General features: G+C 61.1%; 2 protein-coding genes across 3 annotated transcripts; one reads left to right on the plus strand and one right to left on the minus strand.

Annotated features, from left to right (window-relative positions):
- Nucleotides 1-1,099: 1,099 nt before the first annotated feature.
- On the minus strand, nucleotides 1,100-11,876 carry TRAPPC6A (trafficking protein particle complex subunit 6A). 2 transcript variants are annotated; one of them, XM_047791600.1, is made up of 6 exons: nucleotides 11,365-11,876; nucleotides 3,259-3,326; nucleotides 2,978-3,095; nucleotides 2,300-2,383; nucleotides 2,134-2,227; nucleotides 1,100-1,380 (listed from the first exon to the last, which is right to left on the minus strand). In XM_047791600.1, exons 1-6 carry the CDS (start codon nucleotides 11,494-11,496, stop codon nucleotides 1,349-1,351), a joined length of 528 nt encoding a protein of 175 aa, XP_047647556.1. In that variant the 5' UTR covers nucleotides 11,497-11,876; the 3' UTR covers nucleotides 1,100-1,348. The 2 variants fall into 2 exon arrangements, with proteins under 2 accessions (XP_047647556.1, XP_047647557.1); XM_047791601.1 differs by lacking the exon at nucleotides 3,259-3,326.
- Nucleotides 11,877-11,886: 10 nt separating this feature from the next.
- On the plus strand, nucleotides 11,887-13,475 carry BLOC1S3 (biogenesis of lysosomal organelles complex 1 subunit 3). The gene is made up of 2 exons (XM_047791599.1): nucleotides 11,887-12,051; nucleotides 12,518-13,475. The coding sequence occupies exon 2, from the start codon at nucleotides 12,527-12,529 to the stop codon at nucleotides 13,124-13,126; it is 600 nt and encodes a 199-aa protein (XP_047647555.1). The 5' UTR covers nucleotides 11,887-12,051; nucleotides 12,518-12,526; the 3' UTR covers nucleotides 13,127-13,475.
- Nucleotides 13,476-14,873: the final 1,398 nt, after the last annotated feature.

Consider the following 14,873-nt stretch of genomic DNA (forward strand, 5'->3'; position numbering starts at 1 on the left):
GAGTGGGCCAGGGGCGGGGCAGCCCAGAAAGGGAACAGCATGTGCAAAGGCGTGGAGACAGGCTAGGGGCTGTGGTGCTCAGCTGTGTGCGCCAGAAAAGGGCTGGCTGGGGTGTCTGTGCTGGTCCCTGTGGAGGCAGGGGAACCTCCTGCCCCTGCTGGGGGTGTTTTGTTGTCATTGTTGTTTGGTAGGGTTGTTTTTTTTTTTTTTTTTTGGCTGCCACAGGGTATACGGAGTTCCCGGGCTAGGGATCAGATCTGCTGCAGCCACAACCTAAGCCGCAGCTGTGGCAACGCCAGATCCCGAAGCCACGGTGCCGGGCCAGGGATTGAACCTGTGCCCCAGAGCGCCCAAGACCCCACCAATCCTGCTGCGCCACAGTGGGAGCTCCTGCTGGGGGTGTTTTAAGCTAGGAGACCCTCCTTCTTCCCATTGGGGTTTACCCCAGCCTGGGTTTTCAGCTCTGAGACAGGGGTACTTACCCACATCAGGCAGCAGGTGGCAGAGCCCGGCACAGTCCAGCTCTAGGAGGGCCCCAGATGCTATGAATGTGAACAGGGAGGCGGGGGCCGGGGATGGGCGAGCGCGCAGAGGCTGAGCTCCTCAGGGACCCGTCAGCCAGGCTGCTGTTCTGGGTATGATGCTGTGTCTGCCAGGCACGTGAAGTGTGTATTGGAGCGTGTGTGTGTCGGGGAGTTGGGGGGGGGGAGCTGAGAGTGACGCACCCCGCTTCCATCCATCCTCGGTCCTGGCAACCCCCAGCCCGGCCCAGCCCTGCGAGCGCTCCGGGGGCCTCTGGCCCTGCGCCCAGGGAGAGGTCCCTTCCGTGGCCCCTGCTGGGCAGAGAGCAGCCCCGGACTTGTTGATGCTGGAGAGGCTGTCGGCGCTGGGGGCCGCCCTCCCCCTCCCGGAGGCGGCAAGCCTCAGGGCTGGGGCAGAGGCTGGGGCACAGGGGGACCCAGGAGGGGAGGAAATGAGGGCTGGGGGGTCACACGGGGTGCTCTGCCTCCCCCACAGGACCTGTGACACGGTCGCTTTGCTGATGCCCTCCCCGCCCCCACTAGCCTCAGCATGATCCCCCCACCTTCCATGAATCTAGTTCCACGTACAGAATCTTTATTGGGACGTGTCTGATGCGGGCAGCCCTCCGCACCTGCCCCCACTGTGACGGGGACCCTCTTGCCTTGGGATGCTCCACCTCCCTGCGACACCCGTTTGTTGAGCGCCTGTGATGCCCTGAAGCGGTGGGACCCCCATCTCCCCGGCACTGGCCCTCTGGCCCTCACCACAGGCATCGGCCAGGGTCCGGGTGGGGTGAGGCTCAGTGGGTTGTGGGGCCTGGGGCTCCTCAGGCTTTCTGGATCACCACCTGGAACTTACCTGGAAGAGAAGAGCTGGCTTTAGCGTGAGGCTGGAGTCGGAGGGGCCGGGCAGCACCCGAGCAGCTCAGAGGTGCTCAGCCTTGCTCTGCGCCCACAGCCTATTTCCTCGCTGGTCTAAGGGGGTGATGCTCCCGCCCACCTGGCCTGCATCCCAGGGCTGTGTGGGTGACTGGGGGCACCAAGGCCAAGCATGTAGGTCGCCAGGGTGGGGCCTGGCACAGGCGTCCATGGCACGTATTGCTCAGATCCAGCCCACTCAGGCCCCAGGTCCCCCGCGATGAGTGTGCCTGGGGACCGGCAGAGGGAATGAGGGGGCTGGAGAGTCAGCTGCAGGCCACCTCTGGCTAAGGATGGGGCCTCAGCTTGTCTGACAGAGGGCCCTGTGGGGGCCCCGGGGGCCGCCCTGTCACAAGGGCCGCAGGTTCCGGGCGCCTGGCTGCCTCTGGAGTCCGTCATCACAGCGCCAACCAGGGTGACCTCCGTCATGTCACCTGGGTTCCCGTGCTGGGAAGAACGTTCCAAACCACTAACAGGTTTTCGTTGACCGTTCTCTCCTCCGGGCTGGGGGACAATGGGGGCAGGGGCGTGGATGGGCAGCACCAGCTGTGTGGCCTGGGCTTGTGACTCACCCTCTCTGGGCCGAAGACTCCCTGCCGTGAAGTGGTGCTGGGTGGCCTGGCCCCAGGAGCAGGGGGCCCCTGGCCACACTCAAGGGTTGGGATCCCCCCCCCCACCGCCCCCTACAACTCACAGGCAGGCAGGGCTGCCACGGAGGCGGTCACCAGGCTCTTGATGCCCAGGGTGCTGAGGGTGCCACGGAGGAGGCCGCAGGTGAAGGCCAGGAACTGGGGGCAAGGGGACACAGGTCACCAAGGGAAGAGAGGGCAGGCCAGCAGCACCCACCCCCACCCCTGTACCTTGGGTGCCTCCTCCAGGTACTGCAGGCCCAAGGCCATCCGGACGAGGAGGGGGAAGCTGTTGTCCTGTAGCACGTAGGTCCCCTGGGGACAGAGAAGGAGCCCGTGAGGGCTGGGGTGGCGCTCGTGCCTTTGGTGGGGGGAGAGGAAGCAAGGGCCCAGTGCTTCAGCCCTGCTGCACTGAGGTCTGGAAGGACCCTTCCCTCAAAGCCACTGCAGTCCTGGCCTGTCCTTTAAAGCGGCACAAGGACCTTTCCAGCCGGGCCCAGTGTCCGCCCCCGCTGGTCGTGCTACTTCCTGGGTGGGTGGCTGCAGCCCAGGCCCGGGGAGCGGCCAGCTCAGCCGGGGAACGGGCATAGGCACGGCGTGGGCGCCTAATGGGAGCTCAGACCAGGTGGAGACAAGCCGTTTCAGGCGAGGCCGGATGCCGCCAGCCCCAGGGGGTCTCATCCTGGGAGCCTGGAAATAGCTGCCACACCCGCCACAGCCTCCTGCCTTCCCTCGGAGGGAGGACTGTGCAGAGGTGCCCAGGGGGCTGTGGCTGCAGTGGGAAACCCAGGCGCCTGCCTCCCAGCCTGGGCAGGTCCGGGGCGGGGGGGGGGGGGGGGGGGGCTGCCGCCGCTTCCCTCTATGGGGGTCCCCGCCCCACTCTTCTGGGCTCCAGCCCCTGGCTGTCACCTGGTGGTTGGTGCGGAGGCTGTCTATCTGCTTTTGGAACACGGCCACCCACAGGTCTTTGCACAGGAACTTGAGGACGTCCAGCTCCTCCCTGAAGGCCAGCATCTCCCGGGGCAACCTGGGGGGTGGCAGCAGACACAGTGGGCCGGGGCTGGGTTGGGGGGCCCCGGGTGAGGAAGAGGGAGGGAGCCAGGCTCGTTCCTGTGCGGAGCAACGCACTCTGCCCGCCCGCCAGGTGCGCCCAGGAAGAGGCCCAACCTCGGGCCCTAACCACCTCTCACCTCTCGCCCAGGGCCTGGCCCACGCGGAAGCCCATGCCCTCCAGGACCGACAGGCTCATCTTCTGTCCCTAGAAGGCGGAGGAAGAGAGGCTCAGGGGCCCTCTGCCACCTCCAACCGGGAGCCACCCGGTGTAGCAGAGACCAGGGGACCCACCATCCCCGCCAGGGCAGGGGTGGGGAGGGTCTTCCTGCAGGGCCCGCCAGACAGGCTGGCTTTGTCCTTCCACCCCATGACTCCTCAACTCCCTCACACACCTCCACGGCGCCCACCAGCCCTCAGGACCCGCTCCCCCTCAATCCAGGAGAAATGCGGTCTGTTCCGATTCAGCTGCAGCCCTGAGGACACCCAACGCTTCCTGTTTGCACTTGCAGTGTCCACCCTTACAACCCGTCTGGGGGAGCACTGTGATGGTCCCGGAAGCCCAAGGTGACTTGCCCAGGGGCTCACGTGGGACCTGGCCAGCAGGAAGCTGTGAAAGTCAGCTGTGATCATCAAGCCTTAAAATATTCTGGGAGGGGAGTTCCCATCGTGGCGCAGTGGTTAACGAATCCGAATAGGAACCATAAGGTTGTGGGTTCAATCCCTGGCCTCGCTCAGTGGGTTAAGGATCTGGCATTGCTGTGAGCTATGGTGTAGGTTGCAGACACAGCTCGGATCCCCGCATTGCTGTGACTGTGGTGTAGGCCGGCAGCTGTAGCTCTAATTAGTCCGGGAACCTCCATATGCCGAGGTACAGCCCTAAAAAGACAAAAAAAAAATTCTGGAAGGGACATGCAGGGGCTCAGTGGAGGGGAGTGCTCCCTTGGTTGCTCGGGAAGGCAGTGGTGGTCAAGTGGCCTTCTGGAGGGCAGGCCAGGTCCCCACGGTGGAGAGGCTGCGGCACAGGGACGGGGGCAGCGGGAGGGCTGCACTTGGTGTCTGCACATGCCCGGGCGCGTGGATGGCATAGCTGGAGGAGGAGTGACCTGTTTTCAATCTGTGTGACCTGGAGAGAGCCGACGGAGGGGGGCCTGCACCAGGGACATCAGAAATACCAGGACAGCCTGTGGTGGCCAGTACGGGGCCTGGCCCACTGGAGGTGCACAAGAGACAGATGCTGAACGGACAGTGAGTGTACGCTGTGCCGGGCACCTGGTACAAACCCCCTTGTTTAATTTTAACAACCTCGGGAGTTCCCATCGTGGCTCAGTGGTTAACGAATCCGACTAGGAACCATGAGGTTTCAGGTTCGATCCCTGGCCTTGCTCAGTGGCTTAAGGATCCAGCGTTGCCCTGAGCTGTGGTGTAGGTTGGAGACGCAGCTCGGATCCACGTTGCTGTGGCTCTGGCGTAGGCCGGCAGCTACAGCTCCAATTCACCCCTTATCCTGGGAACCTCTATATGCCTTGGGGGCAGCCCAAGAAATGGCAAAAAGACAGGAAAAAAAAAAAAAACCCACAAACTTTAACAACCCCGTAAGGTAGGCTGTATTTCACACCTGGAGACCAGGGTGCAGAGGGGTTAGGTAAAACCTCCCAGAGGGGAGTTCCTGTTGTGGCTCAGCGAGTTAAGAACCTAGCTAGTATCCATGAGGATGTGGGTTCGATCCCTGGCCTCACTCAATAGGTTAAGGATCCTGCATTGCCAGAGCTGTGGTGTAGGTCGTAGAAGCAGCTCAGATCCCGCGTTGCTGTGGCTACAGCTCTGATTCGATCCCTAGCCTGTGAACCTCCATGTGCTGCAGGCCCTAAAAAGAAAAAAACAAAACCAAAAAAATCCTGAGCGTGGGTGGCAGAGGGGTGAGCATCCAGGGTGACCCCCATGGCTCTCTCTGTCCTCGTGAGGTGGCAGGAGCTGAGGCCTGCCTGGGGGTGTGCCGGGAGCAGGGAAGCCTGAGCAGAGGTGGCCTGCCTTTCAGAGCAAGGGGGCCCTCTCTGCTGTTAGGCTGCGTGACACCCAGGCCCTGGCCCACCATTCCGTGCTTCTCCTGCGGGAACCGGGCCTGGGGGAGGACAGTTTCCTGCTGGATGACACTGGCTCTCTGGTTCCCGCAGGCACAGTAGGGCCGCCTCTCAGGGAGGGCCAATGACTAATGAGTGATGTGTGGGAGCTGAGCCCAGAGCGCGAGATGCAAAGGGGGTCACGGGCCTGGCGGCTGGGTTCGGGGTCAGGAGTCAGATCAGCCCCCCATCCGTGTGAGCTGCGGGACTGGGGCAGAGTCCCGCCTGTGCCTCAGGTGCCTCGCGTGTAAAATGAGGACCGTTAAGGGAGTTGGTGAATACAAGCCAGGCGCACCAGGCTGGGCCCAGGAAACGTTACCATCATTGTCACCGGCTCTGCATCTGTCAGCTTTGCATGAGGAGGCCTTGGCTGATGGGGGAAGCAGCTCTGGGCTGGAAGGGAAACCCCACAAAGGAGGACTCGGTCCTGTGGGTTGACGGAGCCCAGCACCCGGAGTGCTGCCCAGCCCTCGGCCAGCCTTCTCTGCCCTTGCTGTGTTGCCTTCCTCCTAGGGGGCAGCTCCTGGCGGGCCGGGCTCTGCCGGAGAGTGCACCTGTGTCCGGAGGGTTTCCCAGGGGACAGGGGGGACCCCGAGACCCCCCATTCATGGCCTCCAGGATCTTGCCTAACCGTGCCTAGTTGGGGTGACAGGTGCCCAGGGGATGGCAACCTCGGGGGAGGGCTGAGGGCGCCCCCCCAAGGTGTGCGGGGGAGGGGCTAGGGAAAGCCTGAGAACATGGCTTAGGCCCTGAGGTGGGGTCGTGGTGGGGAGTGGGCCCTGGAGAGCAGGCTGAAGAGGATGCCTTTTCCCCGTGTGACGACAAGTGCTGCCCAAAGGTTCCTGATGTGCAGCATGGTTGAGGAAACACACAGTCCCCGTCCCGGTGGGGCTGGCATTGCGGGGGAGAGGCTGGGGGGTGGGGGGAACGGGTGGTGCCCCTGCTGATTTCATGGCCATCTCGGGTGGCTGCCGGGAAGGATGGAGGCTGTGCAGCCAGGGCACACGCCTCTGAGGAAGCAGGTAGAGTTAAGCCAGGAGGGGCTGGGGAGGGAAGGTACCCTGGGCCAGCGCCAGAGAGCCAGCAGGGTCCTCAGCCCGGCCAGGGGGCTGGGGCAGGGGGGCTTCCCTCGGGTGAGCTTCATGCTGCCCGAGTCTGAATTCTGGCCCTGGTGCCGGCTGGACACACGACCCTGGAGCAAGCAACCTAGTGGTCCCGTGCCTCCACGTCCCCGGCGCTGGAGGCCGCTGCGGCTGTGTCGCTCTGTAGTGCCGTTGCTGGTGGCCCTACAGTCCCCAGCCCTCAGCAGGGGCCAGCTAAGTATCTGCTGAATGGCAGAGACTTGGGACGGCCGGGAGATGGGGATGAGGCGAGCAGGAAGGAGGAGGGGCGGCAGGGAGGGAAGGGCAGGGGGTGACAGGGCAGAGGGTGGAGGAGGAAGGCGGCAGAAGCCACTTCCCGGGACTCGGCAGCGTTCACACTCTGGTCCTTGCGAATCTCTCTCCAGATACTAGGGGTTCATCCTTCTACGGAGGGTGAGGCAGGGCTCTCCCATCCATCTGTGCCTCCAGAGCCTGGAGCCTGGCCCAGAGCCGGTGTGTTTCTAGTCTCCCCACGCCTGCCTCGGCCCCACTGGGAGGAAACGGGATCATAGGAGTAACAGGGAGGGGGACCCCCTGGGGGAAGGCTCATCGGCGTGGGCATGAAGGGTACCCACTCAGGAGCACCAGCGCCCGAGGGAAGGGATGCTGGGACAGGGCGAGTTCTCGGAAATGAAAAACGTGGGAGCCAAAAGAAACGTTTGTTCACAAGGGAGCCGAGAAAGAGACAGGTCTGGAAGGTGGATTAAACCCCACAGATTGTTGAGGGAAAAAACCACAAATTAGAAAAAACAATGAGAAAAGGCTGACACCTGGACGAGATCCCGAATGTCTGGAATTCTGCGCGCCCAGGGCGGGAAGCTGGATGCGATGCAGGAGGAAAAGGAGCGCAGCTAAAGGCCGGCTCAGGTGTTCAGGCTGAAGGGCCGCAGAGCTCCCAGGGGGATGAGCGGAAAACGAGCAGAGCCAACCGTGCCCCCTTCCCGTCCTGGCCTGCGGTGCCCGGCCTGCCTTGCCCCCCACGGTTTATGCGGTTCGGCCCCCACCTGCGGAGCCACTCTGTGCCAGGCCTGGGGCGGGGAGGGTGGTTTGTGCAGACACTAGGAAAGAGCAGCCCTGGTTCCTGCCTTAACCTGCCCTCATGAAAACACAGGGAGGAGGGAATACTTCCTGCTTCCCCCAAGGTGCGCGACTCAAGAGAAGTGTGTTGAGTGACTGAGAGGGGAAAAGCCAGCACCCCCCACCTCGTCGCCCTGGCCTCAACCCCCACCATCCACCCAAACGATGCCAAACTCCGCCTTCTCCCCGGACCCTCTCAGAGCTCGCCCTGTCCCTCCTCCCCCGACCCCTGCATCTGTCCCCAGCCTCTGCTCCAGGCTCCAGGCTCCAGCGGCAGCGGCGGCACTTGTTCCCACCCAGTCTCCATCCACTTCTCACCCACGTGGCCAGGGAGGTCTTTCTAAAGAATAAAGCTGAACCTGGCTCACTTCAGTTTAAACCTTCTACGGGTCTCTTGGCTCTCAGGACAGAGCCCCAGTTCCCGCATGGAGACCCCACCAGTGGCTCCGCAGCCTCAGAGGCACTTGCCCCCGCCCTGTCCACTCTGCCAGGAACCAGTTGGCTTCCAGGTTCTTGCCGGAGGACAAGGGCCGTATCTGACGGCTGCTACACCCACCCTCCTGGGACAAAGGGCTGGCCTGGGCGCTTGCTGGACGTGGCAGCACGGCTGCTCCTGGGCCAACAGCCAGTGGATGACAGCTCATTAGGCACACAGAGGAGTTCACTCCTTTGCCCACAGGCTCCCCTTATCTTCGAAGGTGCTGAGGTGGAGAAACCACAGCTTCCTCCTCCTCCTGGAACTTTTCCTGCTTTGATAACAAAGGCCCTTTGAACTCCCGGTTCCTCCAGCCAGGCTTCCCTACAACCTGTAACCGTCCAGAGGAAACCAGGCAGGACCGGGCAATCAGAAAGCCCTAAAGGAGGACTGTGGCTCCTGGGCGCCTGAGCTTGTGGGGACAGTGTTGTGCCAGCCCCCCCCCGCCCCCCCGGGCCCTGTCCTCTAGGAGCTCTGGGGCTGGTGGGAGGGGCAGGCCTGACGCCACCGAGGATCTCCGGAGCAGCTCCGGAGCGGATGCCCGAGTCCTGATTCTGTTTCTGCTGGGGGGCTGGGTGGCGTGGGAAAGCCCGCCCTCCTCTGTAAAATGGGATGATAATGTCCACATCAGAGGGCTGTTTTGAGGATGAAATCAGATAAAATGCTGGGCTGGAGACACGATCAGTGTCCAAGAAACAGGAGGCCTGCAGGTGGTTCAGACAGGATGCTTGCTGGACTAGGCCGGGGGCAGGGGCAGGGGCAGCAGAGAAGAGACTGTGGGAAAACAGCAGCTTCCCACGATGTGCCTCTGAGAGATGGGGCTCCCTGGCTTGAGGGAACGTGGGGAGACGGCGACAGTCATCACCCTGGCTACGTGCAGGGACCACCCAGAAGCCGGAAGGCCCAATGCCCAGCATACCTCCCCCGCCCCCCCGCCAGGCCAGCTCCGTGGGAATGTCTGGTGTGGGACCCTGGTGCGGGGGGACTGCCAGGCTGAGGGTCCCGGGCACACTCGTGCTCTGAAAACGCTGTGCTGCGCAAACCTCAGTAGCCGTGTGTTCCCCATTCCTGCTTGGGCACAGAAACCCATGACACTCCTCCTGGAGGGAAGATGTGCTAAGACAAGCGAGAGTTTATAGCCCAGGCTCTGGAAGTGGGAGGTCTGGTTACATTCCTGACTCTGCCACTTGACTCCATCCATCAAAGCCTACGTCTCCTCATCTACAAAGCGGGGAGGATGGTGCTGACCTCTGTGGGTTGTTGGGAGGATCGAATGAAATCAGGGAGTGTGAGGCCCAGGAGGGCAGGTGGTGGGGCTATTACCAGTCACAGTACTGAATAAATCCCCGTCCCTGCCACCCTCCTCCAGGGCACAGGGGCTGTGCGCCCTTCCTCCCCACATCCACACTGAGGACCTGCTTCCCGCCACATGGCCTGCAGCCTGGCAGAGGAGGCAGCTGAGAATCAAAGGACTGTGTGGAGATATCATTCAGCTCCCTATTCAATGCAATATGGGGAGGGGGCTGTGTGAACGGAACAAGGAAGGCTTTCCTGGGGGAGGGGCATTTGAGCCAAGAGCAGGAGGATTTAGAGGTGTCAGGGCAGTGACGAGGTGACAGGTGGAATACGCTGGGAGACAAGGGAGGAGACTGGTGTGGGACAGGGAGGGGACAGATGGAGACATTTAGACAGCAGAACAGGCCGGGCTTGGCAGATGGTTGGAGGCAAGGGAGTAGAAGCAGAGGTTGGGGACTCCTGGGTTTCGGGTTTGAAAGCCGGGACCGATGGGGTGCTGAGACCCTGCACCCTCCCCCCAGCCCCCAGGCCAGTCACTCCCCCTCCTCTGCTTTATCTTTCTCACAGCATTTTCCTCAACGTACAAAATCTGTTCACTTACTTGTCTCCCTCACTACAGTGTAAGCTCCAGGAGGGCAAGGATTTTGCACAATTTGCTGAGTAATCCCCAGAGCCTAGGGCAGGGTCTGGCACCTTGCAGGTTTTACAGTTCATTGCATGAATGAACTCGAAAAAAAACCCTGTTGAGATGATAACAAGCAGCACCCTTGTTAGGGCTCCCGGATGGGGAAGAGGACCTAGGCCAATAAAAGTGTCTTGCATGTACATGATGAGATCATAGAAGGAATAGTAATGAAAAAAGTGGGCACAGCCCCCGCACTTACTAAGTTCCTTCTCTCTCCCTCACCCTTTCTTCTTGGAAACATTTTATAATTAGAGCTCCATGTTTTGAGGGTTGATGTTGCACTTAGTGCTTTAAAGTCAGAGCATTTATTTATTTATTGTTTATGGCCACACGAGCGGCATGCGGAAGTTTTGGGGCCAAGAGTGGAATCCTAGCCCCTGGATCCTTTTATCCCTACTGTGTGTGGCTGGCACTCAAACCCCCACCTCCACCCTGACAGGATTCTTAGCCCACGGGACCATGGCAGGAACTCCGTGAGCGTTTATTTTTTATAAGGATCAACTTCCAAATTGCCAACCAATTTTTTTTTTGTCTTTTTGCCATTTCTTGAGCTGCTCCCGTGGCATATGAAGGTTCCCAGGATAGGGGTCTAATCGGAGCTGCAGCCACCGGCCTATGCCAGAGCCACAGTAACGCGGGTCCGGTCCCGCGTCTGCGCCCTACACCACAGCTCATGGCAACGCCGGATTGTTAACCCACTGAGCAAGGGCAGGGATGGATTCGTTAACCACTGCGCCACCACGGGAACTCCTGCCAAGCACGCTTCTTACCCTAAGCTTTGAGGAAGACTTCCTGCCCCCTTCCAAATGCCCTTCCCCCTTCTCTTCCTCAGAAAAGGCCTTCCTCCACCATCCACCATCCACCCCTTTTCTTTCCTCGATTCTACTTAACTTTTCCTTACAGCACTTCTCACTAGCTGGTGGCATGGTCTACTTTTATTTATTGTTTGACTTCTCTATTAAAGCGTAAACTTCGCGAGGACAGGGAAATAGTCCTTGGAATACAGCAGGCGTTCAGTAAGTTTGTCGAATGAATGAATGCCTCACTTTGGGTCTTGGGTACTGTTATGATCCCATTTTACAAGTCAGGGAATGAGGCACAGAGAAATCGAATCATCGGCTTTCACAGTCAGCGTGAGGGGCGCAGGCAGTAAGTCCTCAGTATATAGCCAGTAATCGTACTTATTCTAATTACTATCCGCTTACTTTGTGCCAGGCTTTGAGCTTAGGGCTTTACTCCGAGCTGTCTCGTTCAGTTCTAGCAGTAACCCGCGAGGCTGGCCCTGCTGCGACCCCCGCTTTGCAGAGGAGAAAGCCGTCGCCCGAGGTCACCTAAGCGAGACAGGTGCGGGCAGGAGTTCGACCTGCGCCGCCCGCGGCCTCGATCTGGCCTTCCTGCCTCGGCTCGTGCCTCTTTTCCCCTTCTCCCCACCCCCAGGGCCCGGTGCTCACCCCGGGGCTGGGGTCTGGGTCGTGCGCCCACAGCTCTGCTACCATCTCGGTGTGCAGAAACTCGAACAGTGCCGCGTCCGCCATGTGCCGGCCTCTAGAGCCTAAGGACAGCCCAGCGCCTCGTGCTCTCATTGGCCCAGCTGGGGAAGCCCCGCCTCCTGTATCTGAGCGCGAGCCCGCCTACTCTCGCTTCCATTGGTATTTCAGACTAGCCCCGCCTTCCTTCCCTGGGCTCTCGTGGTGCGCGCGTGAACCTGGAAGACTAGGGGGAGGGCCTGCTTTTCCTACATTGGTCGCACGTGACAGGCATCTCCGCCCTTCTCTCTGTCTCTTCCCTGTTTCTGGGCCCTCGAGCATTTCCATTGGCCGAGTCACTGGTTACACGCGACATCTCCCCTTTTAGAATCCCTAGTTGTCCACTAGCCTCGCACCACAACCCGGAAGCGCCAGCCCAGCCGCTTTCCTATTGGTTGTGCCCCTATTCACGTGGCTTGTCGCACACGCCCTCAAAATTGGTCTTGAGGGGCTAGCTTCCTAGTTGGTAGCCGAGAAGCCCAGGTGATTGGCCGTCAACACCTGCAAAACCTGCTCCCCTATTGGTTGGGGCTGCCGCCTTCCTCCTTTCTCGGTAAAGAGCGCACTTCAGCTGGGTAGCGGATCCCGCAGGCCCGGAGCTTCGGTGACCCGGTACGGTCTTCGGTGATAGCGTCCCCCACCCCGCCCCCATTGGTGCACCCTCCCCAGAGTCCAGCTGGAGTGTCCTCCTGTCTGTGACCCAGCCGTTGGTCCCTGCGCGGCTCAGGAGCCCGTATACTTGCGAAGGACGGTGCGGAGGGTGTGGCTTCTGCTAGGAGGCAAAATCCGAAAGAGCTTAGTTTGGGAGTGTGGGAACTCGTGCCTTGAGCGAGCTGGTGGTCCTCAGTTTTCCCTAAGTCAGCTGAAGAGGCTGGGGTCCAGTAGCCACCACCCCGCCCCACATCATCGTCATTAGGGACGGTGAGCGCTGTTTGCTGAAAAGGAAACAGGCCCTAGCAAGGGAAGCAGATGGCCCCAAATTGCTAAGAGTGGAGGGGTGAGAATCCAGAATCTGCACCTTCTAACCACCGCGGGGCGCCCGCCTCTCACATCGTCCCTTCGCGCGTCTTCTCCCTAGCTCGGCGCCATGGCGTCCCAGAGTCGTCGGCGGAGGCCGCTGCGGAGGCCTGAGACGATGGTGCCGGGGGAGGCGGCCGAGACCGACTCGGAGCTCTCTGCGTCCTCGGAAGAGGAGGAGCTGTACCTGGGCCCCTCGGGCCCGACGCGTGGCCGCCCCACGGGGCTGCGGGTGGCTGGCGAGGCCGCGGAGACCGACTCCGACCCGGAGCCGGAGCCGAAGGCCGCGCCGAGGGACCTGCCTCCGCTCGTGGTGCAGCGGGAGACGGCCGGGGAGACCTGGGGTGAGGAGGAGACGCCGGCACCCGCCCCTGCGCGTTCGCTGCTGCAACTCCGGCTGGCCGAGAGCCAGGCGCGGCTGGACCACGACGTAGCGGCCGCGGTGAGCGGCGTGTACCGTCGCGCAGGCCGTGATGTGGCCGCCTTGGCCAGTAGGCTGGCGGCTGCCCAGGCCGCGGGATTGGCGGCGGCCCACAGCGTGCGCCTGGCGCGGGGGGACCTCTGCGCGCTGGCGGAGCGCCTGGACATCGTAGCCGGCTGCCGCTTGCTGCCCGACATCCGCGGCGTGCCGGGAACCGAGCCTGAACAAGACCCGGGACCGCGAGCTTAGCCATGACCCACTCACCTGCCTGACTGCGCCCTGGCGGCCTTTGGGATGTCACTCTGTGTCCTGTGTAGCCACCCGCCCAACTTGCTGTCACCCTCAGGGCTGACCCTGCCCCCTGGAAAATGCTCTCCCGTGTTTGTGTAGAGGGGTGGGGTGGGGGGAGGTGTGCAGCCGCGCCGGGCCCTAGCCCCGACCCTGGCCCCTACTCCGGGGTTCGCAGTCTGTTTGAAGCTTGGCTCTAACTCTTGGGTAAATAGCCGCTCCCTGATCTGTCTTCATCTTGGGGACTCACAGAGCCTCACTTTTTTTTTTTTTTTTGTCTTTTTGCTATTTCTTGGGCTATGCTCCCGCGGCATATGGAGATTCCCAGGCTAGGGGTCTAATTGGAGCCGTAGCCACGAGCCTACGCCAGAGCCACAGCAACGCGGGATCCGAGCCACCGCAGCTCACGGCAACGCCAGATCGTTAACCCACTGAGAAAGGGCAGGGACCGAACCCGCAACCTCATGGTTCCTAGTCAGATCCGTTAACCACTGCGCCACGACGGGAACTCCGGCCTCACTTTTCTTTTCCTCTGCCTTTCTCAGTTTGGAGTTTGGTTTTTGTTCACAGGGGCTGGTCCTGCTTGTTTCTTCCCACAGGAGCCCCAGAATCTGGCACAGATTCCTTGATGTCTTCCTTTACTCTCTTGGTTCCCCCCCCATTTTTTGTCTTTTCTAGGGCCACACCTGCTGCGTATGGAGGTTCCCAGGCTAGGGGTCAAATCCGAGCTGTAGCCCCCAGCCTACACCAGAGCCACAGCAACGTGGGATCCGAGTTTCGTCTGTGACCTACAACACAGCTCACGGCAACACCGGATCCTTAACCCACTGCGTGAGGCCAGGGATCAAACCCTCAACCTCATGGTTCCTAGTCTGATTCGTTAACCACTGAGCCACAATGAGAACTCCGGTTCCGGCTCTCTGGTCTTAGCCCCACTTCTGCAATTCTGTCCCTCTAGTCTGGGCCCTTTCTCTGCTCCCAGGCTTGGCCCAGATTCCGTCTCCTTCGAGTCCTTGCTCTGCCTTCTCCTGGCTCCTTCTCCTTGGGCTTAGTGCCACCCCCTCGGCCTGATCTTGTTCCCTGCGTCCGGCTGTACCCTTAGGTTTGGTTCTCCTTCTTGCTTCTTCCATCCTATTTAAACTACCAGCTTATTTAATTCTGGGCTCTGGGGACCCCCGATGGTTTTCTTCATCAGGGTGATACCCCCTCCTGACCCTAGGAGGTGCTCCTCCCAGCTCTCCAGGCCCAAGCTGATCTGTCTGCTCCACCCTCAAGGCCAAGATGGTGCCTTCTGCCCAGGCTGCCTCCTCCTGCCTCTTCAGGCCGAGAGTGGCCCCCAGCTGGCACTTAGGGGCCAAATCAGACCTTCCCTGGAACATTGGGTACAGTGTGACACGGCTTTCCAAATAAGGACTACGTGCATTTTGTTTGTTCCCTGGATGTTGAAGGGACCTGGATTTCTGGTGGGGCAGGGCCTGGGCTCAGCTCCTTCTCTCTCCCACCTGCTCCGTCTCTTCCCTGCCCTAGTCCCTTGGTCCCATTTGCACTTGGTCCCCTCCCCCCTCTCTTGTCCCAAGCTGAAGCCAAGCCCCCAGGATGGAGAAGTGGTCAGGAGCGCTCTAGGCAGACACCGAAGGCATTTCTTCGTTTGGTTAGTTCCTCTTGTCTGCCATCTAAGCTGGGGGTGCGTTGGTGATTTCACCCAAAA

The sequence above is a fragment of the Phacochoerus africanus genome, chromosome 8, assembly GCF_016906955.1.
Source record: "Phacochoerus africanus isolate WHEZ1 chromosome 8, ROS_Pafr_v1, whole genome shotgun sequence".
NCBI lineage: Eukaryota > Metazoa > Chordata > Mammalia > Artiodactyla > Suidae > Phacochoerus > Phacochoerus africanus.